Raw genomic sequence first — 13530 nt, 5'->3', positions numbered from 1 at the left:
CGTACAGTCAAAGTTGACTGAAGGTTGAAATTTTGGCAATTATCGTTATTTATATGAAAATATCTCAAAACTGATAAAAGCTACAATCATGAGTATTTTATTGTTGTATTCTACATAAAAATGCACACATTTTCATATATAATACTTCATGTAACGGCTAATTTACAATGGTACAAAAATTATGTCAAAGTGACAAAATAATTTCCGAGAAGTGTCACAGATTCTTTTTAGTGCGGCAAGAAAGAAATTCGCGCTTGCGCGCCTGCGTAACATTTGTAAACAAAACAACACCTTGATCCGTGAACTCCCAGCATCCCCCAAGGCGCGTGATTCAAAAGTTTTAGGCTGGTAGGCCTATAAGTATTTTTCTGCGAATTTAAAAAAAAACTTTTGTAAGTCGACGTAAAATGCGTCCAGTCGGCACACGGGAGACAAAAAATGTTGACGTAAAATACGTCCAGTCGGCGTAAGAGGGTTAATAAAGGGGGTTCCCCCCTCATGCAAAGGTATACCTAGGAGCGAGGGGAGGACCCTGAAGGAGCGATCCCCAGGTCTAAGACCACAGCCGGCCCTTTCTTCTTCCCTCTCTGACTCGTCGGAAGGGGAAGAAAAAGATGAAGCTTCTCCCGGAAGGGCGACAGCGAGTACATGATGATTGCCAGGAGAGCGGTAAATGCAAATGAAGAGGAGGTGGTGGGAGGTGTCTTACCCTCATCACAGGTGTTCCAATGTATTCCTCCTCCTGGCCAACTTCCCTTACTGTGTCATAGACCAAACAGAGCACTCTGCACACAAAAAAAATGTTACACTCACGACCCCAGCACGATGGGCACGGATGTTGCTGCACCTCTTACCCTCTATCCTTGGGCAACGCCCAGTGGCAGGGTAATAACTGTTGCAATTCATGGGTTTGCATGATTCAGTATATCATAAACACAATATCACAAACACATTATCACAACAACAATCATAACTTATAATTAGAAATAACAAAGAAAATCCCACTGGGATTGAAAGAAAACAGCAGTAAACAGTCGGGCAGAGAGCAGTGGAGAACACGTCTATCCGCAATGAAGGCTGAAAGCAAATGTTTATGTCTGGTCGGAGGGACTACCAACGACCGGACCAGTACTTAACTACCTAACCGCCTTGTTAAAGAATTCAGTGGCCATGTCCAGGCTACGCCTTAAGTAATTCCTAAAGTAAAGGACCAAGGATTTGTTTATTGCATAGGAACTACTTAGTTTTTTCTAAAACAAATAACGAAATAAAGTTCACTTTGCAAATTTGTTCATACCTTTGGTTGTACCTTTTCTACCCAAGGTTTAGAATCTAGTGGATAAGCTTTATACTGTAGAGGACCTCTTGCTACTCTACTTGGAGGAGCTGGACCTTGTCGAAATGCTTCAGGTATGGAAGACCCACGGTATTTCGACATAACGACTGTTAAAACATGAGAAATGTCAGTATCATCAAAACTTTCCCAAATTACGTACTTTATGCAGTAGTTTTCTACAGCATGTGAGAAGGTTTGATGTGCTACCATAACATGAAATCTATGTAAAGCATATATGAAACATAGTGACAGTTTTAAGGCTTAACCCATTCTGTATCACCACTTTTCCTATTGTATTCCATCAAGGCTGATAATGAAACACAGCAAGTGTCCAATACTGTAATACTCAGCTGTGGTTTTAATAAACTTTTTTACAACATGAAGGATATCAGGACTGGACAGTATAGTCTATTCTAGAAAATCCAAGGTGTTTTGCATAAAATTTGATTCCAAGTTAAGGTTGAATCTCAATAATCTGAGATCCAGTGGTTTGGCAAATTTTTCATCAGCATCACTAATTTTGACAATATTTTTCAACCTGTTAAGTGTTACCAACCGCATATCTCAGTAGCCCACCTATCATATCACACCGCCTTTGACAGAGTACGAATACGTTTTACCTCTTTCAAGGATGGTGCCGCACCAATCAAACTCAGAAATACACTTCACTCTTGTAAAAACTGTAGGAACATACTTTGGCAATATTAAAAGAGATAAATTAGGGGTAAATGGCAACAGAGGACATCTACCTCCTGTCTCCTGGCACGTTTCTAATGTTCACTGATAAAAAAAAAATTTTATCCCATTTATCTGCCATAATGAGTTTCAAAACAAAAGAAAAATTTTTTACCTAAAAAGATACTATCACTACTTGATAAAGAGATTGGTGATGATTATCAGACTCAGAGTGGCAGCTCAGAAGTCTCTAACAGGCAGTGGCTCTGAAGAAAACCATAATGTAGATTCGAGCATCATATTCCAAATGACAGAGAAGCTTCCAATATGGAGAGGAGTCCATTTACTTTTTGTTCACCCAACGGCGAGAATTTATTGTTCTGGATAAGGAAAACCAAGTGGAATTTTTTAACATTTTTTTCATGCTGAAGTCAGGGATCACAATGTACAGTGGACCCACCATAATCATGGGAGATGCGTACTAGACGACCCCAAGAATAGTAGTTAAAATCTGTGAATACTTAGAACCCCTTCTAAAAATGCTTATAACTGTTTATTTTGAAAGTTCAAATACCAAATGTATACCTTAAATAACATCCTACATCAAATATACTTTAAATTACTATCATCTTATTACTGCATTAATCTTTGAAATTATATTAATAATATATTATTTCAAAGTCACCTTAAACATCAGTACCTTTAATAATATGTACATACATACTTCTAACCCTTCTAACACTATGGCTTATCTAGTACTGAGAGAGAGAGAGAGAGAGAGAGAGAGAGAGAGAGAGAGAGAGAGAGAGAGAGAGAGAGAGAGAGAGAGAGAGAGAGAGAGTTTATTCCTTCAATCTCTTAGGAATGTTAATGTAATTTTCTTTACTACTCACTAACAACAAAATTTATGTTTGTTTTTTGTCTTCTAAAGATGTATTACCTTTACTAGCATTTTTAAAACACTAAGAACATACACAGTGTTCATATGTGTTAGTACAAATCTTTTCCTGAGAGAGAGAGAGAGAGAGAGAGAGAGAGAGAGAGAGAGAGAGAGAGAGAGAGAGAGAGAAATTTTTTCTGCATATCCTTTGACAGCCAAATTGGCAACACTTTGACCCACTAAGTTGGTACTGACCATCCCACCCCTGTTGTCAAGTTTCTTAACATTTCTGACAGGCTCACCCTCACCCCTCTCACCTAGTTTCTCAGCAATAATCAGGGTTTCCTTTATTTTTACATAATATATCAATTTATAAACTAAAATCTTACTAATTCACTACAATAGTATTTCCTTTAATAAATTTATATTATTGCTGTTTACATTAATATTATTTGAAAATGAGTAATGCTGTTTACATTAATATTGTTAATCATTTATTTAATATGCAAAAAACATACATATGAGAGAGAGAGAGAGAGAGAGAGAGAGAGAGAGAGAGAGAGAGAGAGAGAGAGAGAGAGAAGAGAGAGAGAGAGAGAGAGAGAGGAGAGAGAGAGAGAGAGAGAGAGAATTATTATTTTTATTATTTAACCCTTAGGAGCTGGGGTAATAAATCAATATGTAGCACACCAGGCCACCAAAATTTTGAAGTTGGCTAATTTAAGAAAAAAAAAACATATCAATGGAGAGAGAAAGATAAGTAAATGCACATGGTGTAAGAAAAGAAAGTCTAAAAAACTTTTCCTACCTTTCATGAGAAGTTAAAAAAATGATATTGTAATGATACAATAAAGTTTGTTCATACTTACCTGGCAGATATATATATAGCTGTATTCTCCGAAGTCCGACAGAATTTTAAAAACTTACGACACACGTAGTGGGAGTCAGGTGGTTAGTACCCATTCCCGTCGCTGGGAGGCGGGTATCAGGAACCATTCCCATTTTCTATTCAGATTTTCTATTCCCACTGTCACCTGAGGGGAGGTGGGTGGGTACTTTGAATATATATATCTGCCAGGTAAGTATGAACAAACTTTATTGTATCATTACAATATCATTTTGTTCATGAAACTTACCTGTCAGATATATATATGGCTGAATCCCACCTTTGGAGGTGGGAAGAGACAGAATAGGAATTTAGCAAACATATACATGCAGATGATTGATATCTTGGTTCCTTACCTGTTAGCATAGCTGACTTTGTGATTACTGTCACCCAAGTCTGCTTCTGCTTAACTAGAGTTGCCAGCAAGGTAGTGACCTGTGTAGCTGGTGCGCTCTAGATGATCTGTCAACGGGGGCGTGACCATAATGTGACTAGACCATTTGACCATACAATGAGGACAACGAAGCAATAAAAACACCACCTGGCCTAGTCTACCAAAGGTTAGTCCCACTAAACTAGGCTAAAGGAAGGGAGATCCGCCTCAGGCAGTCGAACCCACAACCAAAAACACACAACATTAAAAACTCACCTAACCACTAAAGGATAGGATGAGTGCTACTTCCTGCCCCCAAAACAGTGTCTGCGGCGAAGTATGGTCCAAGCGAATAGCAATGTTCGTATGTTGTTTTCACCTCCCGCAGGTAGTGTGAAGCGAACACCGAGTTGCTTCGCCAAAAGGTGGCACTCAAAATGTCACTGAGTGCCATATATTTGTGAAAGGCTACCAAGGTAGAAATAGCCCTCACTTCGTGGGCGTTCACTTTTAAAAGCCTCATATCACTGTCACTGCACGAGGAATGAGCTTCTTTAATGGTGTCTCTCAAGAAGAACGCTAGAGCGTTCTTAGGCATAGGAAGATCTGGCTTCTTGACAGAGCACCACAAGTTACCAGAAGGTCCTCTACAGTCCTTCGTCTTTTCTAAGTAGAATTTGAGAGCCCTGACAGGGCACAGGACTCTCTCTGGTTCCCGACCCACGATTTCCGTCAAACCCTTAATCTCGAAAGTCTTAGGCCAAGGGTTGGAAGGGTTTTCGTTCTTTGTCAAGAACGTTGGGCTCAAAGAACAAACAGCATTGTGGTTCTTAAACCCAATATGCTTGCTTATAGCCTGGATCTAGCTAACCCTCTTTGCCGTCGCCAGAGCAGTTAGGAAAACCGTTTTTCTAGTCAAGTCTCTAAGCGAAGCCGTGTGAAGCGGTTTGAAATGGCTGGACATAAGGAACTTAAGAACTACGTCTAAGTTCCAAGATGGTACTTTAGGTTGAGGTACCTTCGTAGTCTCAAAAGACCTTAGGAGATCATGAAGGTCTCTGTTGTTGGCCAAATCCAGCCCTCTATGACGAAAGACTACCGGCAGCACGCTTCTGTAGCCCTTTATCGTCGGCACCGCCAGCTTCACTTCCTTCCTCAAGTAAAGGAGGAAGTCCGCTATCTGGCTCACAGAGGTTGAGGTGGAGGAAATGCCCTTCTTTCTGCACCAACTCCTGAAAACAGCCCACTTGGATTGGTACACTGCAAGAGAGGAAGCTCTCCTTGCAGTGGCGATCGCTCTTGCCACAGGTCTTGAAAAACCTCTCGCTCTGGCCAACTTCTGGATAGTCTGAACGCAGTCAGACTCAGAGCGGGGAGGTTTTTGTGGTACCTCTCGAAGTGGGGCTGTTTGAGTAGATCTGTCCTTGGTGGAAGAGTCCTCGGAAAGTCTACCACGAAGGACATGACCTCTGTGAACCAGTCGGTCGCAGGCCAGAAGGGGGCGATTAGTGTCATCCTCGTTCCCTCTGAAGCTGCGAATTTCCTCAGCACTTCCCCTAGGATCTTGAAGGGGGGAAAGGCGTACAGGTCTAGCCCCGTCCAATCCCAGAGAAGGGCGTCTATTGCCACTGCTCCTTATTCTAGAACCGGTGAGCAGTACAGTGGAAGTCTTTTTGTTCTTGAAGTTGCAAAGACGTCCACGAGAGGGCGTCCCCACAACTTCCACAGCTTCTGGCATACGTCCTGGTGTAGGGTCCATTCTGTCGGCAGCAGTTGACCTTGCCGACTGAGGAGATCTGCACGGACGTTCTCCACCCCTGAGACGAACCTCGTCAGGATTGTAACGTCGTGTGCCCTCGCCCACAACAAGATCTCCTTTGCAAGGTAGAACAGGGAGCCAGAGATTGGGGTTGTTTCCCTGTTTTCTTGAGGTATGCCAGAGCTGTGGTGTTGTCCGAGTTGATCTGCACAATCCTGTGAGAGACTTCGTCTTCTTGAAAAAAAACTTTTTTCTTTGGAGCGCAAGATGAACTGCTGCCAGTTCTTTGAGATTAATGTGCCAGGACACCTGTTCCCCTCTCCAGGTGCCTGACACTTCCTTCCCCCCTAGTGTCGCTCCCCACCCCGTGGTAGACGCGTCGGAGAACAACACTAGGTCGGGGCTCTGAAGCTTGAGGGAAACTCCCTCTGCAAGCTTCAACGGATCAAACCACCATCTTAGGTGTTCTTTCATCTCTTCTGAGATCTCCAAGATCACCTCCAGGTCGTCCTCGTGCTTCCAGTTGTCCGACAGGAAGAACTGAAGAGGTCTGAGGTGCAACCTCCCTAGGGAAACAAACTTCTCCAGCGAGGAAATGGTCCCCAGCAGACTCATCCATTCCCTCACCGAGCATGATTCTTTCCCCAGAAAGGCTGACACTTTGCTTAAGCATAGTTGCTGTCGCCCCTGGGACGGAAAAGCCCAAAAAGCTACTGAATCCATCTGAATCCCCAGATAGACGATGGACTGTGACGGGGTCAGATGTGACTTTTCGAAGTTTACCAGAAGTCCCAGGGATTTTGTTAACGTCAAAGTCGTGTGAAGGTCCTCCAGACACCGGGCTTTCGAGGACGCTCGAATGAGCCAGTCATCTAGAGAGAGATCCTGACTTTCGACAGATGAAGCCATCTCGCAATGTTCTTCATCAAAAAGGTGAAGACCATCGGTGCCGTGCTCAGTCCGAAACAGAGTACAGTGGTACCTTGAGATACGAGATTAATTCGTTCCGGAACCGGGCTCGGAACTCGAAAAACTCGTATCTCAAATCAATTTTTCCCATTTAAATTAACTGAAATGTATTTAATCCGTTCCAGACCTATGAAATATACCCCCAAACCATCGTAAATAATGAAGAAAACACACATATAAATGTAGAAATATAGTACAAAAAAATTATACAGTAATATATTTTAGTAATGAATAGAATTAAAGTAAAATAAAGAAAAGAAAAATGATATTGTAATGATACAATTAAGTTTGTTCATACTTACCTGGCAGATATATATATAGCTGTATTTTTCCGAATCTGACAGAAATTTAAACACTTACGACACACGCAGTGGGAGTCAGGTGGTTAGTACCCATTCCCGCGCCGGGAGGGCGGGTATCAGGAATCATTCCCATTTTCGTATTCATAATTTTTTATTTCCACTGTCTCCTGAGGGGAGGTGGGGTGGGTACTTGATTATATATATCTGCCAGGTAAGTATTGAACAAACTTAATTGTATCATTACAATATCATTTTGTTCATGAAATACTTACCTGTCCAGTATATATATAGCTGAATCCCACCTTTGGTGGTGGGAGTAGACAGAATAGAAGATTTTAGGAAACATATATATGCAGATAATTGATATCTTGATTCCTTACCTGTTAGCATAGCTGACTTCGTGGTTACTGCCAGCCGCGTAATTCTGCTTGTGCTACTAGAGTGCAGCGGTAGACTATAAAGCTGGTGCACTCCATATGATCTGTCAAACAGGGGCGAGACCACGACGTGACTTAGACCACTGACCATACAAATGAGGGCAACGAAGTAAACCAAACCACTGGCGTAGCCTACCAAAAGTATCCCACATAGACTAAGCTAATGGAAGGGAGATCCGCCGCAGGCGTCAACCCCACAACCATAACACAAGTTAAAAAACTCCCCTTAAACCATTAAAGGATAGGATGATCGCTAACCTCCTGCCCCCAAAATCAGTGTCTGCAGCAACGTATGTCCGAGCGAGTAACAATTTTCGTATGTTGCTTTCACCTCCCGCAGGTAGTGTGAAGCGAACACCGAATTGCTTCACCATAAGTGGCGCCCAAAATAATCTTTCGATTGCCATATTTTTTTGTTTTGTGAAAAGCCACCGAAGTAGCAATAGCCCTCAACTCGTGGGCTTTCACTTTCAGAAGCTCCATGTCACTTTCACTACACTTTTCATGGGCTTCCTTAAACCGTACTTCTTAAGAAGAACGCCAGTGCATTCTTCGACATCGGAAGATCTGGTTTTTCACAGAGCACCACAAGTTCTCGAAGAACCTCTGCATGCTCTGGTTCTCTGCAATAAATAAACGTTGAGAGCCCTGACAGGACACAGGACTCTCTCAGCTTCAGGTCCCACTAGCTCCGACAACCCTTTGATCTCGAACGTCCTCGGCCAAGGTTAGAAGGGTTCTCGTTCTTTGCTAAGAACGTAGGACTTAAGGAACAAACCGCACTATGATCCTTGAACCCAATATGCTTGCTTATGACTTGAATTTCGCTAACCCTCTTAGCCGTCGCCAGAGCGGTTAGGAAAATGGTCTTCTTAGTAAGATTCCTAAGCGAGGCTAAATGGAGCGGTTCAAATTGACTCGACATGAGAAAACTAAGTACCACGTCTAAGTTCCACCAGATGGTACTTTCGGTTGGAGAACTTTCACATTCTCAAATGATCTAATGAGATCATGAATGTCTCTATCATTCGCTAAGTCGAGTCCTCTATGCCTGAAGACCACAGAAAGCACGCTTCTGTAGCCTTTAATCGTGGGAACGGCTAGTTTCGCTTCTTTCCTAAGGTAAAGAAGGAAATCTGCTATCTGGCTCACAGAGGTTGAGGTGGAGGAAATGCCCTTCCTTCTGCACCAACTTCTAAAGACAGCCCACTTTGATTGGTAAACTGCGATTGAGGAGGGCCTCCTTGCGGTGGCAATCGCCGTGCCACAGGTCTTGAAAAACCCTCGCTCTGGCCAACTTCTTGATAGTCTGAACGCAGTCAGACTCAGAGCGGGGAGGTTTTTGTGGTACCTCTCGAAGTGGGGCTGTCTGAGTAGATCTTTCCTCAGTGGCAGAGTCCTTGGAAAGTCTACTAGGAAGGACATCACCTCCGTGAACCAGTCGACCGCTGGCCAGAAGGGGGCGATGAGGGTCATTCTCGCTCCTTCTATGCAGCGGGGCTCTTCCTCAATTACTTCCCCCGAGGATTTTGAATGGGGGAAAAAGCGTAAATGTCTAGTCCCCGACCAATTCCACAGTAGGGCGTCTACTGCCACTGCTCCCGGGTCCAGAACTGGGGAGCAATACAGCGGAAGTCTCTTCGTTCGGGAAGTTTGCGAAAACGTCCATGAGGACGTCCCCACAGCTTCCATAGCGCCTGGCATACTTCCTGATGAAGGGTCCATTCCGTCGGCAGAAGCTGTCCTTGCCGACTGAGAAGGTCCGCTCGCACGTTTTCCACGCCTGACAAAAATCTTTCAGAATCGTGACGTTTTGCGACTTCGCCCAAATCAGGATATTCTTCGCGATGGCGAACAGAGAAGGAGAGTGAGTTCCCCCCTGTTTCCTGATGTATGCCAGGCGCTGTGGTGTTGTCCGAGTTTATCTGAAACCACTTTGTTGGAGACTTCCTCTTGGAAGAACCTTAGAGCAAGGTAAACCGCTGAAAGTTCTTTTAGATTGATGTGCCAGGACACCTGTTCCCTTTCCCCTCTCCAGGTGCCTGACACTTCTCTCCCTCCCCCCATGTTGCTCCCCAAACCCGTGGAGGACGCGTCGGAGAACAACACTAGGTCGGGGTTCCGAAGCTTGAGCGAAAGTCCTTCCGCAAGCTTCTTTGGATCCAACCACCATTGAGGTGCTTTTTTTCATCTTCGTCAAAAAACAAACAAGACCTCTTCTAGATCCTGTTTGCGTGACCAATTGCTTGAGAGGAAGAACTGAAGTGGTCGGAGGTGCAACCTTCCCAGAGAAACAAACTTCTCCAGTGAGGAAATGGTCCCAGCAGACTCATCCATTCCCTCACCGAGCATGTTTTCCTTCCCTAGAAAGGCTGACACTTTGTCTAGGCATTGAAGTTGTCGCCCCTGGACGGAAAAGCCCGAAAAGCCACTGAGTCCATCTGAATCCCCAGATAGACTAAGGATTGAGAAGGAGTCAGATGCGACTTTTCGAGATTCACCAGAAGTCCCAGGGACCTCGCTAAACGACAGAGTCGTGTGAAGGTCCTTCAGACACCGGTCTTGCGATGAGGCTCGAATAAGCCAGTCATCTAGGTAGAGAGAGATCCTTATTTCCGCAAGATGGAGCCACCTCGCAACGTTCTTCATAAGAACGGTGAACACCATCGGCGCCGTGCTGAGACCGAAGCAGAGTGCCCTGAATTGGAAAACCTTCCCTTTCAGGACAAACCCGCAGGTATTTCCTTGATCGGGGGATGGATGGGGACGTGAAAGTATGCGTCCTGAAGGTCTAAAGAGACCATCCAATCCCCCGGTCTTAAGGCTGCAAGCACGGATTGAGGTGTCTCCATCTGAACTTTCTGCTTGGTAACGAAGCGATTTAGACTGCTGACATCCAGAACGGGGCGCCACCCCCCTGACTGCTTCGGCACTAGGAACAGACGGTTGTAAAACCCTGGAGAACTCCGGTCGAAGACCTGTTCACCGCCTGCTTCTCGATCATTTGATCTAGTAGATCGTTGAAGCACTTTCTGCTTTTCTCTGATACGAAGGAGACAAATCCTTTTGTGTCGAAGACAGCGGGGGTAACATCAGGAAAGGAATTCTGTACCCCTTCTTGACAATGTCCAAAGACCAAGCGTCGGCACCTCTCTCTTCCCAAGCTTTCGCGAAATGTAGAAGTCTGGCTCCTACCGGTGGCTGAAGGACTTCCCTCTCACTTCTTGCTCTTGGAAGGAGCGGGAGTCTTGCCTCTGAAAGAGCCTCTTCCTCGAGGGGCTGGCTTCGAGGAAGAAGCAGATCGAAAGGGCTTCGATTTCTTCAAAGCAGAGGACCCAGAAGACGAAGCAGTAGTAGGCTTCCTAGAAGACTGTGCCAGAAGGTCTTGGGTTGCTTTCTCCTGGAGATGGCAGCTATGTCCTTTACCATAGACTAGGGGAAGAGATGTTCTGAGAAAGGAGCGAAAAGAAGATCCGCTTTTGCGCTGGCGAGACCGACTTTGCAGTAAAATTGCAAAAAAGTGCTCTCTTCTTAAGCAGTCCCGTGCTGAAATGAGCAGCCAATTCCTCAGAACCATCCCTGACGGCCTTGTCCATGCAAGACAATACACTGGACAGCTCCCCCAGACTGATGGAATCAGAACTCCTGGACCTGGCATCCAATACTCCTAGGCACCAGTCAAGAAAATTAAAGACCTCTAGTGTCCTGAAGAGGCCTTTAAGGTGAAAGTCTAACTCACTATGCGTCCAAGAGACCTTAGAGGAAGACAGAAAAGATCTTCTGGCGGCATCCACAATACTACCAAAGTCTCCTTGAGCTGAGGCTGGAAGCTTAACTCCGACGTTTTCTCCCGTCTCATACCACACTACCAGCTTTGCCACAAAGTCTTGAAGGTGGTAAAGCGAAAGAAGTCTTGCCTGAAGCTTTCCTCTTTTCCATCCAATCATGGACCTTTCTTTCGAAAAGCTTGCTTCGTAGAAAGCGACTTCTTCATTTTCACAAAGCCCGAGATCTTAGTAGCTTTGGATGACGAAAACTGAGAGGGAGGAGTACGTGGAGCTTCAGGTTGGAAAGTGTCTGCAAAGACTGACTGTAGCAAACGAGTCAAAACCTTGTAGTCCGTCGAAACTGGAGCCAACTGCTGTTCTTCGTCCACTTCGACGAAAGCGTCACTATTTCCTCTTCAGACACTGGAGAAGTCGGAGGAAGTAAAGAAGAGTCACGAGCTTTCTCCAAAGAGAAAGAGCGGCGAACAGGAAGAGTTCCCGCTTCCGCTTGCGTTTGCGGAGGTGGAAAACTGACGTCCGTAGGCGCGCGCTTGGCGTCCGAAGCCAATCTACTGGCGCTGACTGAAGCGCGCTCGACCGCAACAGGTGTACACCTGGTGTCCACTGGCGCGCGCCGAGCGTCCACTAAAACGCGCTGAGGAGCGTTCCACTTGGCGCTCGCTTACCTTTGACACCGAATCACCGCTCGGAGCGTTCACTAAAGCGACGCTTGACTTTCCCACCAGTAACGCCGCGCTCGGCATCTAAAGAAACGCGCTTCTTATATCAACCAAGTTTTCGTAAGCAGCGGAAACAACCCGCGTTCACCGAGAGCGAGAAAACGAATTTCTCGCCCCAGTCGTAGAAAGGTTGCTGGGGTGCACGAACGAACTCTAGAGGGAAGGGAGGACTCAAACGGATAGAGGTGACGAGCGAGGAGAGGGGAAGTGGGAAGAAAGCCTCGACCTCTTCACAGGAAGATTGTCATCAAATTCTTTACGGCGACGTGGAACAGTCTCCTCTCGAAAAAAAAGAAAAACATCCTCGGAAGTTGCTGCTTGAAGAGACTGGAAAAGATCTTGCTTGTTAGGTGAAGGCCTCCTTTTCTGGGGAGGGGCTGATCCGCTGTGAGCAGGCGAGTGGCCGAGGGGTGGAGCCTTCCTTCCTTACCTCCCCAGGAACCCGCCACTTTCACTCTCACCGACCTTAAGAGCGACTGCGGCGCCTCGGTAAACAATAGAAACCATCTAGGAAAGAACTCCCGACCTGCCGAATAATCCTTACGCTTTCTTCTGCGGAGGAAGGAAAAGCAGCAAACGCACTATCAGGCTAGGAGCAAAGTTCCGGAGAACAAACTTGGACGTGAAGGCGTCCCGAATCGCTGAGCCGTCCTTTCAGCGGACGTGATGCGTGATGAGAGCTTCCACCCCTTGCGACGGGGGAGGAAGCTTCAGAAGAAGAAAACAGCACTCCTTGCTTAAGAAACGTGCCCACGCGCACGGCTCCAGTTGGCCCAGTCTGGGTAGGTTTCGTCCAGAGCTGCCGGAAGGCACGCCAGGTCGGTGGGGGTTCCTCGTAAACCCTCCTTCGACTTTCGCAAATTGCTCATCTCCCCGTAATCTGGGAGTCAAGCAGGGAGTACTAGGTCTAGGATGGCGGAAATGAGGCGATCTGACCGCACCCTCCAACTACCACAAGGGGATGGGCACTTTCACTGGCACTTCACAGCCCCTTCTTCTTCACTTTTTTTTGATTTGCCTCTACCAGAGCTAACCAATTTTGTGATTCCTAAGTTTACGAAATTCGATTTCAAGAATTTAGCGATAAAGTTTATTACCTTCTACCGAAACTCGTTTCAGGGGCCGGAGGCAACACTACAGGGGTTAGAGCAATAATCATAAACAGAAGGAGGGGTTAGACAGGGAGAAGTCATTAAAATCTTGCCTACCATGAAACAACTCCTTGGATGGAAAGACCTCCGTTAAAACCTCATCCTCGCTCAAGTTTTTCTTAAAGATAGGTTTCATACGCCTTCCATTTTCCGACTCTGGTTTAATCTTTCACACTCCTTACAACGGACTTTCAAACGTACATTCATTCCCCCTGCAAAAACTTTACTTAACAAAAGAAATGGGGTGGGTCTACT

The 13530-nt window shown here is 45.4% G+C and overlaps 1 protein-coding gene across 1 annotated transcript in view; it reads right to left on the bottom strand.

Annotated features, from left to right (window-relative positions):
- Positions 1-13530, bottom strand: part of LOC135196276 (uncharacterized) — a 52592-nt gene that overhangs the window by 18762 nt on the left and 20300 nt on the right. Inside the window, exon 2 of the mRNA XM_064222980.1 lies at positions 1298-1443. Within this exon, the coding sequence (XP_064079050.1) occupies positions 1298-1443 (146 nt within the window). The remainder of the gene's footprint in view (positions 1-1297; positions 1444-13530) is intronic.

The sequence above is a fragment of the Macrobrachium nipponense genome, chromosome 17 (genome assembly GCF_015104395.2).
Source record: "Macrobrachium nipponense isolate FS-2020 chromosome 17, ASM1510439v2, whole genome shotgun sequence".
Taxonomy (NCBI): domain Eukaryota; kingdom Metazoa; phylum Arthropoda; class Malacostraca; order Decapoda; family Palaemonidae; genus Macrobrachium; species Macrobrachium nipponense.
The sequence above is the reverse complement of the archived record's forward strand: the minus strand, read 5'-3'. Positions and strand labels throughout refer to the sequence as shown.